Source organism: Panthera uncia, chromosome C2 (genome assembly GCF_023721935.1).
Source record: "Panthera uncia isolate 11264 chromosome C2, Puncia_PCG_1.0, whole genome shotgun sequence".
Classification (NCBI taxonomy): Eukaryota; Metazoa; Chordata; class Mammalia; order Carnivora; family Felidae; genus Panthera; species Panthera uncia.
Genome location: NC_064810.1, coordinates 77,232,050 through 77,247,806, shown reverse-complemented (window position 1 = coordinate 77,247,806; position 15,757 = coordinate 77,232,050). Strand labels below are relative to the sequence as shown.

Genomic DNA, 15,757 nt, shown 5'->3' with positions numbered 1-15,757 from the left:
GGGAGCCCGAAGGCTTCCATCCAGGTCTCATCTCTTCTGTCAAGGCACGGCCTCTCCCGCAGCCTTTGTTTTCACATCTGTGAATGAGGTTGGACCAGATGTTTTCTAAATTTTCCACATGTGCTTTCCTTCTTAGACTTTTAAATCCCTTTAACAGTGTCTTAGGGGCCTTTCAGCACCAAGTGGAGAAACCAAAGCTGGGGTGTGATGTCAGGTGAGAATATCGCCCACCTCCGGGTTCAGCACTATGTGTGTATGTAATGGGGGCCAGGTGAAAGACCACTCGACTTGGGGCCAGATGAACCAAGTCTGAATTCCAGCTTTTCTGTCTCAGTCTTGCACAAGACTATTCTCCTAGGTTCACTCATTTGCTAACAAAGGATAGGTGCCTAAAATAGCTTTTGGTTATTGTGAGGTAAGCTTCAAACAGCATCATGTAAATGATGACATTTCATGTGAACCTGAAGGATTATCTCAATCTTGATATGTCAGAAATTTAAAAGTAATGCTAGTCATAACTTCCATTTTTCTCTTTTTGGAAGCCTCAGGTGAGAAAGCACGTTTAATATTGTAAAGTGCTATATAAGTGTAAGGAGTGCTTGGTAACATCATAAGAAGATGATCATGGCTATTTGGGGGCATTGAAATACAATAGCGTTAGCAGGGAGCCTGGGTGGCTCAGTCGGTTAACTGTACTACTCTTGATTTCAACTCAGGTCATGATTTTGGGGTCATGAGATTGAGCCCTGCATTGGGCTCCGGGCTCTACAGTGACAGCGCAGAGCCTTCTTGGGATTCTCTGTCTCCCTCTGTCTCTGCCTCTCCACGCCCTCTCTCCGTCAAAATAAAAAAAATTAAAAAAAAAAAAGAAAGAAAGAAAGAAGGAAAGAAAGAAAGGAAAGAAAGAAAGGACGGAAGAAAGGAAGAAATACAGTAGCTTTAGAAGCACCCTCGTGAGTTACTCAGGGTTAAGTTTGTTCTTAAAGAACCAAAATAAATTTGGAGATTTCCTACCACAGAAACTATGAGTAGCTGGGCAAATTAAAGCATTTTCAGCTTGGAATGGAGCTTAAAGGAAATACAGATTCCCATGAGAGATACCATGAAGCAGATTCCAAACATAAATCAAAAATAATCGTTGCAATAGCAGTTGTAACTGTACTAGTAAATATTGATTTTTATTTCTGTTAACGGGTCAATCATGAAATTAATTTTAAATGTAGGAAAATAGATTAAGAATTCAGAAGGTGAGTATGAAAATGTCCATGTGTAAAAATTAAGTTGAAAAGAAATCTTGACTTTAGTCAAAATAGATGGTGATATTCCTGTCAGGGATGTTGTAAGGTTTATACGAGCTTCCTGCCAGGCCGGATGTTTTTAGGAATCTTAGAATTCTAAAGCAATAAGCCAGGTTAGGGGATAGGTTAAGCGGGCTCCAAAGCCAGACTGCCTGGGCCCCTATCCCAGCTTCAATATTTAACTGCATGGCCTCGGGCAAGTGACTTAATCTCTTTAGGCTGCCATTTCTTCAGCTATGATGCAGACGATGATAGGACCTACACTATCAGGCTGGTGGAAGGATTACCTGAGATAATACATCTAAATGCTTAAAACAATGCTTGGCAAACACTAAGTCCTGCATAAATATTGACTGTTGTCATCACTCTGGGGTCCATATATTTTTGCAGGATTAGGGTTGAATTTCTAGCACTAAATTCTATGAGTAACATTTTGGTGAATATAAATCTTATATAACTGCCTCACAGATGCAGCTGCCTCTATAACCCCCATATTGACTGTCCTCTTTAAAGGTAGGCCCAGGGGTACCTGGGTGGCTCAGTCGGTTAAGTGTCCAACTCTTGGTTTCAACTCAGGTCATGATCTCATGGTTCATGGGTTTGAGCCCCGCATTGGGCTCTGTGCTGACAGCTCAGAGCCTTCTTGGGATTCTCTCTCTCTCTCTCTCTCTCTCTCTCTCTCTCAAAATAAATAAATAAACTTAAAAAATATATAAGTAGGTCCAGAGTGCATATCTCTGTGCTTTTAGTTGCAATAAGCTCTCTATTTGAAGTTGTGCATATTATACCTCCTATAGCTGGAGGGAGAAGGAATAGAGCCTGTACAAGGCCCTTTGTGGCTGTTGTTGAACTTCATGGCCAGATAGTGAAGGCAATCATCACCATCTTCTTTTTACAGAGGCTGAGAAAATGTTACCACTGTGCCACACTTAGCACAGAATAGAGACTTCATAAGTGCATTTATTGAGGGGCTGACAGAACGGCTGGACAGTTGACTCAACTGAAACCACCTGATCCTTGAGGGGGTCTGATTATTGCTGATTGTGAAAACAAGTGCCCTCAGGCTCTGGAAATTTAAGAAATGTGTTCAGGTTCCCATAGCTAGTGAGTAACAAAGGCAAGACTCGCAGACCTGTCTGGTTTCCTTTACATCTTTATATAGAACTTTGTTCAAGGGCGCCATGTATTACATTCAAAACTGCAAAGCAGTGTTTTTTGTTTTGCTTTTGTTGCTATCTGGCTTTTGCTTTTATTTGAGCTACTTTTCCTGAGAATGGAAGTTGCCAGAAAGTGATTGTCCTGACGTTCGCCGTGCATATACATGTTACTTAGTTCAGTGGAGGTTGGGACCAGGGTGCGTCGTGTCCAACCCACTGCCTCTGTCAACACAACTAAGTGCAACTTATTAGGATGTAATCTCTGTGGGGCCAGGGCTTTGGTCCTGTCATTGCTTTGTAAGAATTCTCTAGGACAAACTACACTGTGGAGCACATTGGCATGCAGCTCCTTGTAGAGCAATGGTTCTCAAACCCACTGCACATTAGCATTATTTCGGGGCCCCACACAGACCAAAGAAGTCAGAATCTCGGCAAGTGAAGCATGGATATCAGTATTTTTTTTTTAATCTTTCCTGGTGGGAATCCAGAGTTTGAGTTTCAGTACTTTCCAATCTTCTCTGAAGGACCGCCACCTATACTGACCTGCCTACCTCTAGCAGACACTGACCACACCCACGATTTGGGAGTTGGAGAAGTTGATATTGTATCAGCTCTTCTTTTCCCGGGCGTGGGAATGGCCCACGCTCCTAACCAGCGCTGAAGACATCGTAGTTGAGTTCTGGGTGAATAATAAACTTTACTCATAGAAAAACACATGCTCATTAAGAAGATGAACTGGGGGCGCCTGGGTGGCTCAGTCGGTTGAGCGTCCAACTTAGGCTCAGGTCATGATCTTTGCGGTCTGTGAGTTTGAGCCTTGTGTCGGGCTCTGTGCTGGCAGCTCAGAGCCTGGAGCCTGGTTCGGATTCTGTGTCTCCCTCTCTCTGCCCCTCCCCTGTTTATGCTCTCTCTCTCTCTCTCTCTCTCTCTCTCTCTCTCTGTCTCTCAAAAATAAATAAATGTTTAAAAATAAAGAAAGAAAGAAAATGGACTGTAGAAGTCTGCCCTGCTTCCTATCTCAGCCCACCTCCTTCTGCCTCTGAGACCTTGGCCAATGACTTCACCTCAGATGTCTTGCCTATCAAATAAAAATAGGTAATCATTATAGTGCTATGAAAGAATGTATGTGGAGTGCTTAGGACTGTGCCTGGCATCGAGAAAAAAACACAGTAATTTTCTTTTATAGTTTTGTTATGCTTCTTCACAATGCAGCATAGTTAAGTCAGCAGAACATGTTTACTTTTGCAACCCCATGTGGGACTCCGCCGCCCAAACCACCCCCTTACCTGAAGGTCCAGCCTAAGCAAATATGTATCTATAAATGAATCACCTCATGGCTTAGTCTTCCTTTCATCAGTAGGATTCAGCCTTTACTCTGTCTTCTCAGCTTTGTGGCCCAGGCCTTTATTCGCCCGCTCCTGTACTGTTCTCTCTGACAATTTGGGGTTTTTTTGTTTGTTTGTTTGGTTGGTTGGTTGGTTATTTTTACTCAAATTCTTATTTTATACTAAGATGTTCCTTACTTTGTCTCTCTCGGAAGGCTTCCTCTGTCTACCACTGGTCTAGTGCTGTAGCAGCCACTGCTCTTTTGCCTGCTGTGTGCGTGCCCACGTGTGCGTGAGAGAGAATGCAAGCACCTGCGTGTAGGGGAGAGAGAGACAGAGAGGAACTGCCATCTGCCACTTCCTCCCTCCCACCCGAGTGCCCAGTGAATCTGCAAGCATCTCAGCAAGGATCACCTGAGCAACAACATGATGAAATAGTACAATACGATCGTATACACACAGGCAGGGCGACAAAACTGCAGTCCTGCGGTCCGGCTTTTAAGATCCGATAAGGATTCCATTATTCCCACAACTAAATGGCACTCACCATAGGAGACTGAATATCGCCACTTATTTAAAGGCAGAGTCCAAGAAAGTAGGAAAAGACTGAATGTGGTGTACGATGTGATATGTAATATCACACCTTAAATGGTGACCAGTTGACGTTCTTGATAGACTCTGTAGTGTCTAAGGCCATACAGCAGCACTGTGTGATACATGCATTTACAGCACAAAATGAGGCTTCTGTAGGAGTGCTTCTAATTAATATAAGTGAACTTCTTTCCCTGGCTTCCATTCTGGCAAGATATGAGAACATGTAGCTGATTCTGTTCATGTACGTTATCAGTGACTCGAAAGCCATTGAGAAGTCTTCCAACGAAGACATAAAGAGATAACATTAGAGTGATAACTCATTGGTGGAAAGTAGACCTTTTTGGCCAACTTATGAACAGTCTGTACCTGAATGGGTTTTAATGCATATTAAACAAGCCTATTTGGGCAATGCTCAGCCACTGTTATCCTGATGAGCAGTACAGAAATAGGTACCCCTTGGAACAGTGGCTCAAATTGGCTGAACATTAGAATTACCAGGAGCGCTTTTAAACTTCAATCCTAGGACATCCCACTTTAGAGCAATGGAATCAGAATCTCTGGAGCTGGAACCCAGTAATCCGTACTTTTTTTATATTCCCCAGAGTATCCAGCATATTGGCAATGTTGAAAATCACTGTCCTACGACTTAAGTAGTTTAAAAAGCAGGGTGTCTATTATTACGTGCAATAATGCTACAGGATTCTATAAAACAAAAGCTTTGGTGATTAGAAAATGCCGTCATTCTAGTACCTTCAGTGAATGTCAGATGGACCTGTCATATAAAGAATGCAAGTTTATTCTATTATCTTTTTCTACCTTCAGCAGAAGATAATTTCTGACTCGGCTTAATGGAGTATCTGCTTTAGAAAGATAACTCCAGTGGCCATATGTAGGATAAATTGGAACAATCTTTTTGTTTCTAGGAATACTTTACCATGACTTCATTACCCTGATATAACCCTATTGATTCAACTTTTCAAACAGGATTTTGTTCAGAATATTTTGAAGAAGGTGCGTAATGAGAAGCCTGATATGCGATCAGCATATAGGGTTTCAATTCATTGTGATTCTTAAAAAGAGAATATTACGTTTGCTTGTGCCTAAAATTTCTATTAAAACTCAGATAGCAAGGGAGACGTGAAGATAAATGTGACCTAGCTTGATGTCTGCATACATTTTCTAGTTTACTTTTGATGGTGAATAATGCAGAAGTTTGAAAGTATCACCAACTTTTAAGATGGCTATGGACATTTTTGATCCTACCCCCAAAACAAGCAGGGCTTGGAAAAGGGGGCCTGTGGCCTCTTATAGTAATGGTGCCAGGATCACAGGAAAAACATTTTCAAATAAAATTTTTTTTCACATTATAAAGGAAATACATTCATGTTACCAAAAGAGAAAACTGGAACCAATAAATATGAAAACCTGTGTCCCACTAATCTACCTCCCTTGCTTACCCTGTTGATCTACCTGTAATATCACTCTCCACCCGTGCCCTTCCTAAAAATGACTTATTTGAATTCTGCATAACCTTCCAGATTTAGCTCAATACTAAGACTTCCATAAAGCCCTTCCATTTATAAGAGGAAGTGAATCAGAGATACTGGTGTAGTCAGGAAGCCATTGCAATGGCCCATGAATGAAAATGGAGCCTGATTTAGGTAGTAGGCATGTTGCAGATAGAAGCCTTTCGGAGACACTCCAGAGGTTGCTATAGTTAGCACAGGGGACTGGGGGAAGGGGTGAAAAGAACCCATAATGGGTTCCACAGCAGATATGAAGCGATATACCTAGCAAGCAATAATACATAACCAAGCTTTAGAAACCAGTTCTTTTCATTTATTTATTGTTGGATCTAGGCATCTTAATTTACTGTCAGAATTCTCCTCAGACGGTCTGACCCTCTGTCATTTTTTTTTTTTTTTAAATTACTGTGCTAAGCTGTGCCAACCAGCTCCTCATACCAGCCCTGGGTCTGAACTTGAGCTTCCTACTGGCCCCTAATCAAACTCTGTTTCCTTCATGCTCTGATGCCTTCAAGTCTGGTACCATTCCCCCTGGTTTTTCTCATTTAAAAGTGCTGAATACTTGTCCAGAAGATGGGCATTCAGGTTGTGGTGTGCATTTTAATGATGTGTAGTATAAGCCCCTCTAGGGGCAAGGATGAACCATGCTTGAGTGACTTTCTTTCCATTGTGAGTGCTTCCCGAAAAGGCATAGTTTGTAAATTCTGTTAATGTGAAAAGGGAACATTCGGGCACCTTTTCTGTCCTGCTGATGTGTAGGGCTATTTTTATTTTTTGTTCTTAGCTCTTTTTTCTGGGCTTGTGATTCTAAAGGTGCCAGACTGACTGCCCTCGAGCCCGTGTCCCCGATTTCTCCCAAGAATAGGAAAAATATGGGAGGCAGCAGAGCTGGTCATGTCTGGGTTCAGCGTATTAGCTTGACCCACTCTGGAAGAATATCCTCCAAAATACAAAGGAGAAGATTGTTCCTTATGAATCCGGCCCATCTGCTTTCATAGCTGAGAAGACAAACCCTTGTGCCAGCACCAAGCCACTGCAGACGTGTGGGATCCCGTCAAGTCCAGCCACTCATTCCCTTTGGAAATACTAAAATGTTTTTCTCTCTCCCCTCTCCACCTGTCACAATTTCATCCTCGAGCTGGGCTCACATGCATCTTTTCCCATAAAACCCTTCCTAAGTCCCCTATCACATATGATTTTCCTTCCACACCTCCACAGCACTTTCTCCTCTGGCACGTGGCACCTTTTTTTCATGTGATTGTAGAATGTACGTGGTCTTGTAATGCCTGTAAAAGACACTGACCAAGTCTACTCCATTTCCATTTATCACAGAAAAGCAGAATATAGTACTTTGCAAGAGTAGATACCTGAGGAATGTTTGTTGAACAGAATGAAAATTGCAAAGCTTTTCTGTTCAGCCTGACGTTTAGGGGTCTTCCCTGATCTTTCTCTCTAATCGGTGATTGAGATTCTCTCCCAGATCCTCAGGGATAGCTAGCAAACTCTCCATAAACTGTGAAGAGTGAGCTCTTGGGTTCCAGAGATTATGCTGTGGATCAGCTGTAGTTTAGATCCCAATCGCTATCTCCAGCTGCTTCATAGACCACCAAGACATTTAGCCAGAATTCTTTTTGTTTGCCCAAGTGTGGTCCACACATCACTGTGTAGTCCCTGGTGGACTGTCAAGGAACCCAGTTTAAGGTCTAGGAAGGAAAAGAGTAATAAAAAATAATAATTCTGTTGACCTGAATTTAACAGATCTGAAATGTAAAATTACAGTTTTCACATGTAACCAATCCACTGTTAATAATCATCACATTCTTAAAAGATTGCACAAATATCACAAAACCTCTGTTGACTGGTGTTGTTTGACCAGTATTCACCAACAGTGCTGTTCAGCTCAGAGTATTTTCATGTCATTAGTATGTTTTTTTTTCCTGATGATGCTAAACCTATATTTTTCATTATCACTATTGTATTGCATTGTTTCTTTAGTTCGCCAGAATACATCAGTGATTTCAATATGATTCAATGAAGGCGGGAAAAATAGTAATAACGATAATACCATAAATACCACTTCAGATTAATATTAAAAATGTAAATTTTTGTGAACAAGGATTCCAATATAAATATTGGAAGCAAATCTGTATGTTGTGAAACAGATATGATGGGTTTGCACAAGCAGTTGAAAAAGAAAAGTTTGAATACTAAACTATGCTAATGACTCCTTAAACATTAGACTTTATGAACTGATCCATTTGCCTATAATCCCAGTGTGTTTTCTGTAATGAAATGTCAGATAGTGGCATGAAACTCTAATTTTAGCATCAAGTTGAGACGTAGCACAGTGAACTATTTAGTAAACCAATTAAGCCGGGTTTCTTTTCTGAATAATCACAAAACAAGAGCCATATGCAATAACCTAATTTTGTTACTAAAGGCAATTAAGTTCCAAATTTTAAAGGCACTTTTCTAAGGTTATCTATCTCATAATAAAAACAGGTACAAGTTGACTCTTGGGCAGAAGTTTATAAAACAACCACAAGGTTTATTACAAAAGTTTTTATCCAATGTCAAGAATATGATATCAGGACTTTATAGTATCAGCTACCATAGTGGCAGTCAGTTTCCAAGAGTTTAATTAACTCTTTTTTCCAGTACTTGATATTTCTTATTCCTTCGGGGGAAAATGGACTGTCGTTTGGGTTATATTTTAAAAATACATTTAAGTCCTGCAACAGAATGTATAGAACTATTTTCCAGTGCCAATGCAACCAGAGAGGATTAGAAATATATTTGGCTCTTTCCTCCCAAGTTGAAACATTTAGCCCTCCCGTTTTTAGGTGTGAAATGGTTGTCAATCCAGTGGATGGAGTGCTGAAAGCAGTCTTCATGAGAAATCTCTCCGTCATGTCAGCTCTGTGTTCAATCCCGATGCACACAATGAAACAGAGGCAGAACGGCATCGTGGTTAAAACCATGGACGCTGGAGCTAGACTCCTTGGATTTGAATTTCATTGACCGTTTTTGTGACGCAGTTTCCTCATCTGTACAATAGGGAGAGCAACAGACCTACGACATAGGTGGTTGTAACTATGAAATGAGCTTAACATGTATATAAAGCACCTTGAAAATGCCTGACACGTGGGAAACACTGGGTTTGCTTACAGCTTATGTGTCAAAGCCCACAGCGCAGATTCTTGCTGACATTCCCAGCGACCTGTAATTATTTGTTAAGACTTTTTACTTATCGAAATAAAGACTAAGAAAGAAAACTGGATGTGGATCTGACCTCTGGCTCAAGATTCCCATGACGGAACCAGATAGAGATACAGATTGCAACCAGCACAGGGCTTCACGCTAACATAAATATTTGCCTTCTGTAATGTTTTATTGTTCCTATTTAAAACAATGATTTTTTTAAAACTGAAATCTGATGTCCATATGTGGTCCACATGTCCCATAAATCAGTTTGAAAATGCTGAAAGTTCACAGAACGCTGGGCTGGACAGTGACAACCAGGGCCTTCGGGACTCAAACCCTTACAAGTATGTGGAATCTGTTATAGGTTTTAGGGATGTTCAAAGTATGATCACACTTGGAGGCAATACTAACTGAATTGTAATAACTTAAAGGGTGTCAAGTGTAGTGGGAGACTTGCTTAATGAGGCCCTAGAAGACAGAACTGGAACTACTGGGTAGCAGTGAGCATGAGGAAGCAGTCTGGCTCAGTATGAGAAAGAACTTTCCAGCAGTCAGAGCTGTCGGGAAATAAAAGGGACTCCCTTTTGATCTGTCATTGAGGGCTGGATGCAGAGAGATTTTACAACCTGGGCTTTTGTGAAAGGAGGCGCAGTTTGAGTTTGGACCCAGTCCCCTCACAGTCTAACTGGACACGTAGACTCTCTAAGCAGAAAGACTTTCCTAGGCTGTGCCTTCCACTGCTGCTATGCTGAGTCATGTTCTTCCTAGACTTGTATGTGAGACTGGAGGCACAGCACTGGCCTCAACATTCGGAGACCTGAGTTCTACTCTGTCACGTTCTGTAGGTCCTTGAGCTGTGAGGGTCAACTTTTCAAATGCTTCGTGTAAAATCTCCATCATGGCGGCCTCACAGAGGTGAGTCCTGGCTATGTTGGTGATCTCATGCCTGGTGGTGGCGGTGGTGGGGGTGTCAGCCCTCTTGCTGCCGCTTCCACTGTGAACCTGCTGTCTCCTCCATGTTGTCTTCTTCAGAAGGACTGAAGGTGTTCCTTGGTGTGCTCTTAGCAGTCAATCCCTTCTTTCTTTCAGGCCGCTGTGCTCGCTGTGGGGAAAACGTAGTTGGGGAAGGGACAGGATGCACCGCCATGGATCAGGTCTTCCACGTGGATTGTTTTACCTGCATCATCTGCAACAACAAGCTCCGAGGACAGCCCTTCTATGCCGTGGAGAAGAAAGCCTACTGTGAGCCCTGCTACATTGTAAGTTCAGACTCCCTCTGCCGCGCCTCCTGTGCTTTGCAAAGATGTCTTCTTTGACAGAATGCCAGTCACTCCAGATAGAATGTAGTCATCGGATCTTTATTTCTCCACAGATTTCAAAGTGTGTGTGTGTGTGTGTGTGTGTGTGTGTGCGTGTGTGTGTGTAAATTGGCAGACCTTAACTTTTTCTAACTGTTCCCTGTTCGCATGCGGTCAGAAAAGCATGAGGAGGGTCCATCAGTGGTCTGCTGGATCATCACCTTGTGGCTTTCAAGCATGTATGTACAAGCTCTCACATCACCCCCTGAACATCAGAAGGTTTCCCCTAGTCATACCTCTTCTTATTAGGTCTCACCTTGCATTTGAATTTGCAAGTATTGGTAAAGAAACAACACAGGGCCTCTGGACTTGTCCGTGCTCTTTCAAACTCCTGGCCCCTTTGAATCACTTCTTACCCACTCAAACATTTTCTTACCACCATGCCCAGCAAGTTTTCAATGATGCAAAGAAATAAACCCTTTATTATAGAAGGAAATGAATTTCCCCTAAAGGAAAATGAATAGTAATACTGACTGAGGTAATAATTGTTTTGTTTTTTTTTAAAGAACACAACAACTATACTTTAATTACATAAGTAGGTGACTCTTTTCAGTTTTTACCAAGCTACTTAAGAACACACATTAAGCTACACAAACATCAGAAGATAGATCAATGTGATGAATGAACATAAACTTTTTAAAAATATAAAATGCATTTCTTTGCTATCTATCTGCATACTTTTAATCTGTTTAGCACTTGTTAGTGGGAAAAGTAGTGCATTTTTGCAAACCCACAAAAGAAGCATGGTTTCACCACAGTGTCGGGGCATTTTTACGTAAAAGAAGCTTTGGGTGCAAGGTCCTAGGAGTTATACATAGCCTTGCAGATCCCCAAGGTTCAAGTTCATCGCAAAGTTCCTGGTCTCATTGGTATCTATCTTCCTGTGACCTGACGGCTCTAACTCATTGCAGCCCTCGAGTCTCTGTAGCACAGATCTGAAAGTTTGTTAAGATTAAGATCTGGAGGGATTCAGTATAGTTTGTGCATCTCTTAGGTTCAATTTTATTCCATTTTCCTCCCTAAAGGCAATTTAACTTAAACGTAGATAGCCTCCTAATAGTACTACACAATGCTGGAGCTGGGAAGGAAAAAAAAAGGTCATTTGTCTAACTCCTCATTTTAGAAGTGAGAATACAGAAACACAGAGAGGAGGAAAATGACTTCTTCTGTTCAATCCTTGGTGTCAGACCTGGGGCTATATTCAGTTTTTCACACCCTTGGTCCCGTAGTCTTTGCTGACAGTACACATTTTTAGCTTGTTTGGAACATAAACACGAATACCATAGTGTCCTGTTGATCTCAGGGAGCCATTACATATGAGCTTAAAGCTCATCGAACCAAAGCTTACCTCCTTAAGAAATAAGAATATTCAGGATGCCTGGGTGGCTCAGTCGGTTAGGTGTCCGATTTCAACTCAGGTCATAATCTTTCAGTTTGTGTGTTCGAGCCCCGCGTGGGGCTCTGTGCTGACAGCTCAGAGCCTGGAGCCTGCTTCAGATTCTGCGTTTTCCCCTCTCTCTGTCCTTCTCATACTCACGCTCTGTATCTCAGTAATAAATAAACGTTAAAAAATTTCAAAAGAAATGAGAATATTTCAAATATCAACCTTTGAAATCTTTACTGAAAAGAGAAAATTACAGAACTCCCTGTCTTTTGTAAGCAGACTGCATGGGCTGTCATTCACAATGACTTAGGACCACCACATGGAATTCTTTACTGCAGCGAACTCTGTGATAATGATGCCAGCAGAGCTTCTGGAAGCCCCTATGGCTTTGTCCTTATATGAAGTGACTGCTGTGTTTTTCTGTAGCTCTTGTCTCTATTTTCTGTCCTTTTTCAGACTGCATGGTTGATTCTTGCTACCATTCACGGGGCTGCGGTGACAGCCTCCTTCATTTTTTCCTGTGTCTCTTAGAGCTAGAAACCCTGAGAAGTGTTGGGAAACAGGATACCAGGTATGAAGAACATGGCTTGAATCTGATGTCATCACTTCATGCTTAGTCTCCTCGAGAAAGTTACTGGATCTTTCTAAGCATCAGTTTCCTCCACAGTATAATAGGGATGATTGTAGGATTCTCCCAAAGGCCTGTGAGGATGAAATGGGGCAATCCTGTAAAGCACCCTGGGCCTGCCCAGGGAATGGTAATGGAATGAATGTTATTCTGAGATTAATTTTGGCAAGATTTCTGGCATATGTGGTTTTTCTGAATATAAGGACCTTACAAGGGCTGTGAAATTCTTTGGGCTTTAGGAAATTGTTTCAACCCCTCAGGCACACCCCTGCCCCATTTTTAAATGCATTTCTTGCCCTCCTGGTTGAGTAATAAGACTAAAAAAGTGTAATCTGACTCAGTTATGGGTTTGTACAGCATGTGGGCTCAGGTTTCGATCTCTACGCCAGGCATAGGAGCTCAGTGATTCTTCAGGAGGGAGTTTCTTTTACTTTGGGTCCCTGTTACTAGACCGAGCTTATGACAAGGTAGAGTATCTGGGAGATATTTAATCACATCCTTGGAAAGTGGGGTGGACTCAAACAATGGAAATTCTTACCATCCCTCTTGACTTTCCCTCCCTCATAAGAAACGTTAATCAAGATTTTTCCTTATGAGACCTATCCATGGTGACTCCAAAATGCAACTTAATTCTTGTCAGAATTCAGTTAAGCTTTATTCAGAGGCCCTTGTTCCATATTGATTTCAGAGTTTAGCACGGACCTCAAGCTCTCGGATGGATGTTCTAGCATTGTAATTTCTTTGGAACTTTTCGTAAATCCAATAAGCTGCCACACCAGAAAAGTAAAGAGCTTTCTTTTGGGGGGGATCGGGGAAGCTCAGGGTATAAAATGAAACAAGTTGGTGTTGAAGACAGAGTGTGTAGTAAGGAGGATCCTAGGGATGTGTGTATGTCTCTTGGAACTAAAGCCCTGGGAACAGGGCCAACTGCAGTGGCATTCAGTCAAACTGCCTCTCGTTCCCTTGTGGAAACTGATGTCTGAGAGACATCCTGTAGAAGGAAAGTGCAGAAAACCCAGGCTCTGGGCCTCAGTCAGTGTGGTGGCATTATTCAAGATCGTGATGTAGTTCATTATTTCTGTGCAAAGACCACCCACGTTCAATGCTCTGAGTCCAAGAAGGAGACCCATCTAATATAAATTTAATTTATTCTTGCCTAAATTGATTATTAAGAATCAACTTAGATCATATTTAAATTAACCAATTACATAATTTAGAGGGAAAATACACCAGTTAGGTCTTCTTCATCTTTCCTTCACTGATTATTCATATTTTCCTGTTGTCTCTTGAATCTTTAATCCTTGCACATATACACATGTAATTAAACCAATTTGGTTCTGTAAGGTATTATAACTCTCGTTAATGATTTTTATACATGCTTTTGTGTTTTCTATTGATTGACTTAATTTAAATACGTATATGGCTTTCCATTGTTAATAATCTCTATTTATAGCTTTTGTCTGTTTAATTTTACCTTATGTTTGTTTGCATACTACATTTTAAAGTTATTTGCCCCTAGAAAGGTATTGGGTATTCTCTGTTCTTTCAGTGTTGCAAATAACATGCCTATAAAGAGCTGATTAAGGTTTTTCATTATTTTACTTTGAATTTTTTCCTTAGCATAAATTGTTTGATTTTTGTGACCACATTTACTTTACAGCACTTCGGAGAACTTTTGCTTTCTTTAGAAACATTTCTAAATTTCTAAATTTCTTTAGAAACATTGTTCAAACTCACAGAACCATCAGCAATATGAACCCATATGTTAAACTATAATCTATCCACGATTGAAGAGGTTTATTTATATTTATTTTGAGCCAATTAAATAAGTGCATTATGTAATTTAAGTTTGTATGTATTTGTATTTGCAAATCAATGAGATGCTTTTCTACTTTGGTGATCTCTTAACAGCTTAGTTTGGGGGCACCTGGGTGGTTCAGTTGGTTAAGTATCCAACTTTGGCTCAGGTCATGACCTCGCGGTTTGTGAGTTCGAGCCCCAAGTTGGGCTCTGTGCTAACAGCTCAGAGCCTGGAGCCTGCTCCAGATTTTGTGTCTCCCTCTCTCTCTGCCCCTTCCCTGCTCGTACTCTGTCTCTCTCTCAATAAATAATGTATACATATATGTATGTCCATATACATACATATACATCTATTTTTAAAAAGCTTACTTTTGATTATTCTTATGGATTTGTATAAATGAACAGATTAAAATTGAAAGCACTAAACTTCCTTAGAAGTAAAGTCATAAAACTAGAATATATTGATTCTAGTTCTTGCTCTCTAGGTGAGACCTTGGGTAAGTCATTTAGTGTCTGAGTACTGGTATCATCATCTATGAAAGACAGATATTAACGTCTTCCCTATCTCCAAAGAGAAGGAATGAACACTTGTGATAGTTTATACATTATGAAATTTTATACTGATATAAGGGCTTAATCCATTAATAACATTATTATCATCGCTTTTCCCCTTAGCATAATCTGATACAATTTAGAAATCCTCTATGTTGGGGGTAATTTCATAGCTGCAGTTGCTATGGAAATACTGAAATAAATAAATGTCATAGAAAGAATGTGAGGACATATATGAGAAGAAGAGGTTCATGCTTTGCTTAAGAAGATTTTTTTGTTGGTATGAGTATGAGGGACAGCAACCGTGCCTTCCACTTAAGTGTTCTTCTGTCCTGAATGAGACAGGTTTACCCACAAATACAGATTAACAAAAGAACTGCTGTGTTTTTAGCATGACCAAGGAGTCTGGGCTGGAGACACGGCACATCTGTGATTCTCAGATACTCAGCCTGTTTATGAAATGGCAGCCAAGGATCTTCTCCTAAACCAGGGCTCTTACTCAGAGTGGATCAAATCCAACTTCTGACTCTCTCAACAGTGGAAGTTGGTACAGACATTTTTATTAGTTAAAATCCAAGTAATTAAAAGACCTCAGGGAATAGGAGGCCAACTCCACGGGAGACTAAACATGGTAATGTTCCCGAATTTGACACATTAGTGACCAACAGTGTAGCGGCCTTTTGCTCCCGTATGTCACTAAATGGCTACAGTTAAAACATTCGAACTTTTCAACTTACCTTAGGTGGTAGGTTTTGTACCTCTGCAGGAAGGTTGTCCTTTTATATGCTCAGTTCCTCCTAATAGTGTTTTAAATTTTTTTTTCAGCGTTTTTTATTTATTTTTGGGACAGAGAGAGACAGAGCATGAACGGGGGAGGGGCAGAGAGAGAGGGAGACACAGAATCGGAAACAGGCTCCAGGCTCCGAGCCAT

The 15,757-nt window shown here is 41.0% G+C and overlaps 1 protein-coding gene across 13 annotated transcripts in view; it reads left to right on the top strand.

The window, feature by feature from the left end:
• LPP (LIM domain containing preferred translocation partner in lipoma) overlaps window positions 1–15,757 on the top strand; it is a 679,983-nt gene that overhangs the window by 553,866 nt on the left and 110,360 nt on the right. For all 13 annotated transcript variants that reach the window (XM_049629520.1, XM_049629513.1, XM_049629514.1 and 10 more), the window contains one exon: window positions 10,194–10,363. In XM_049629520.1, the coding sequence (XP_049485477.1) occupies window positions 10,194–10,363 (170 nt within the window). The remainder of the gene's footprint in view (window positions 1–10,193; window positions 10,364–15,757) is intronic.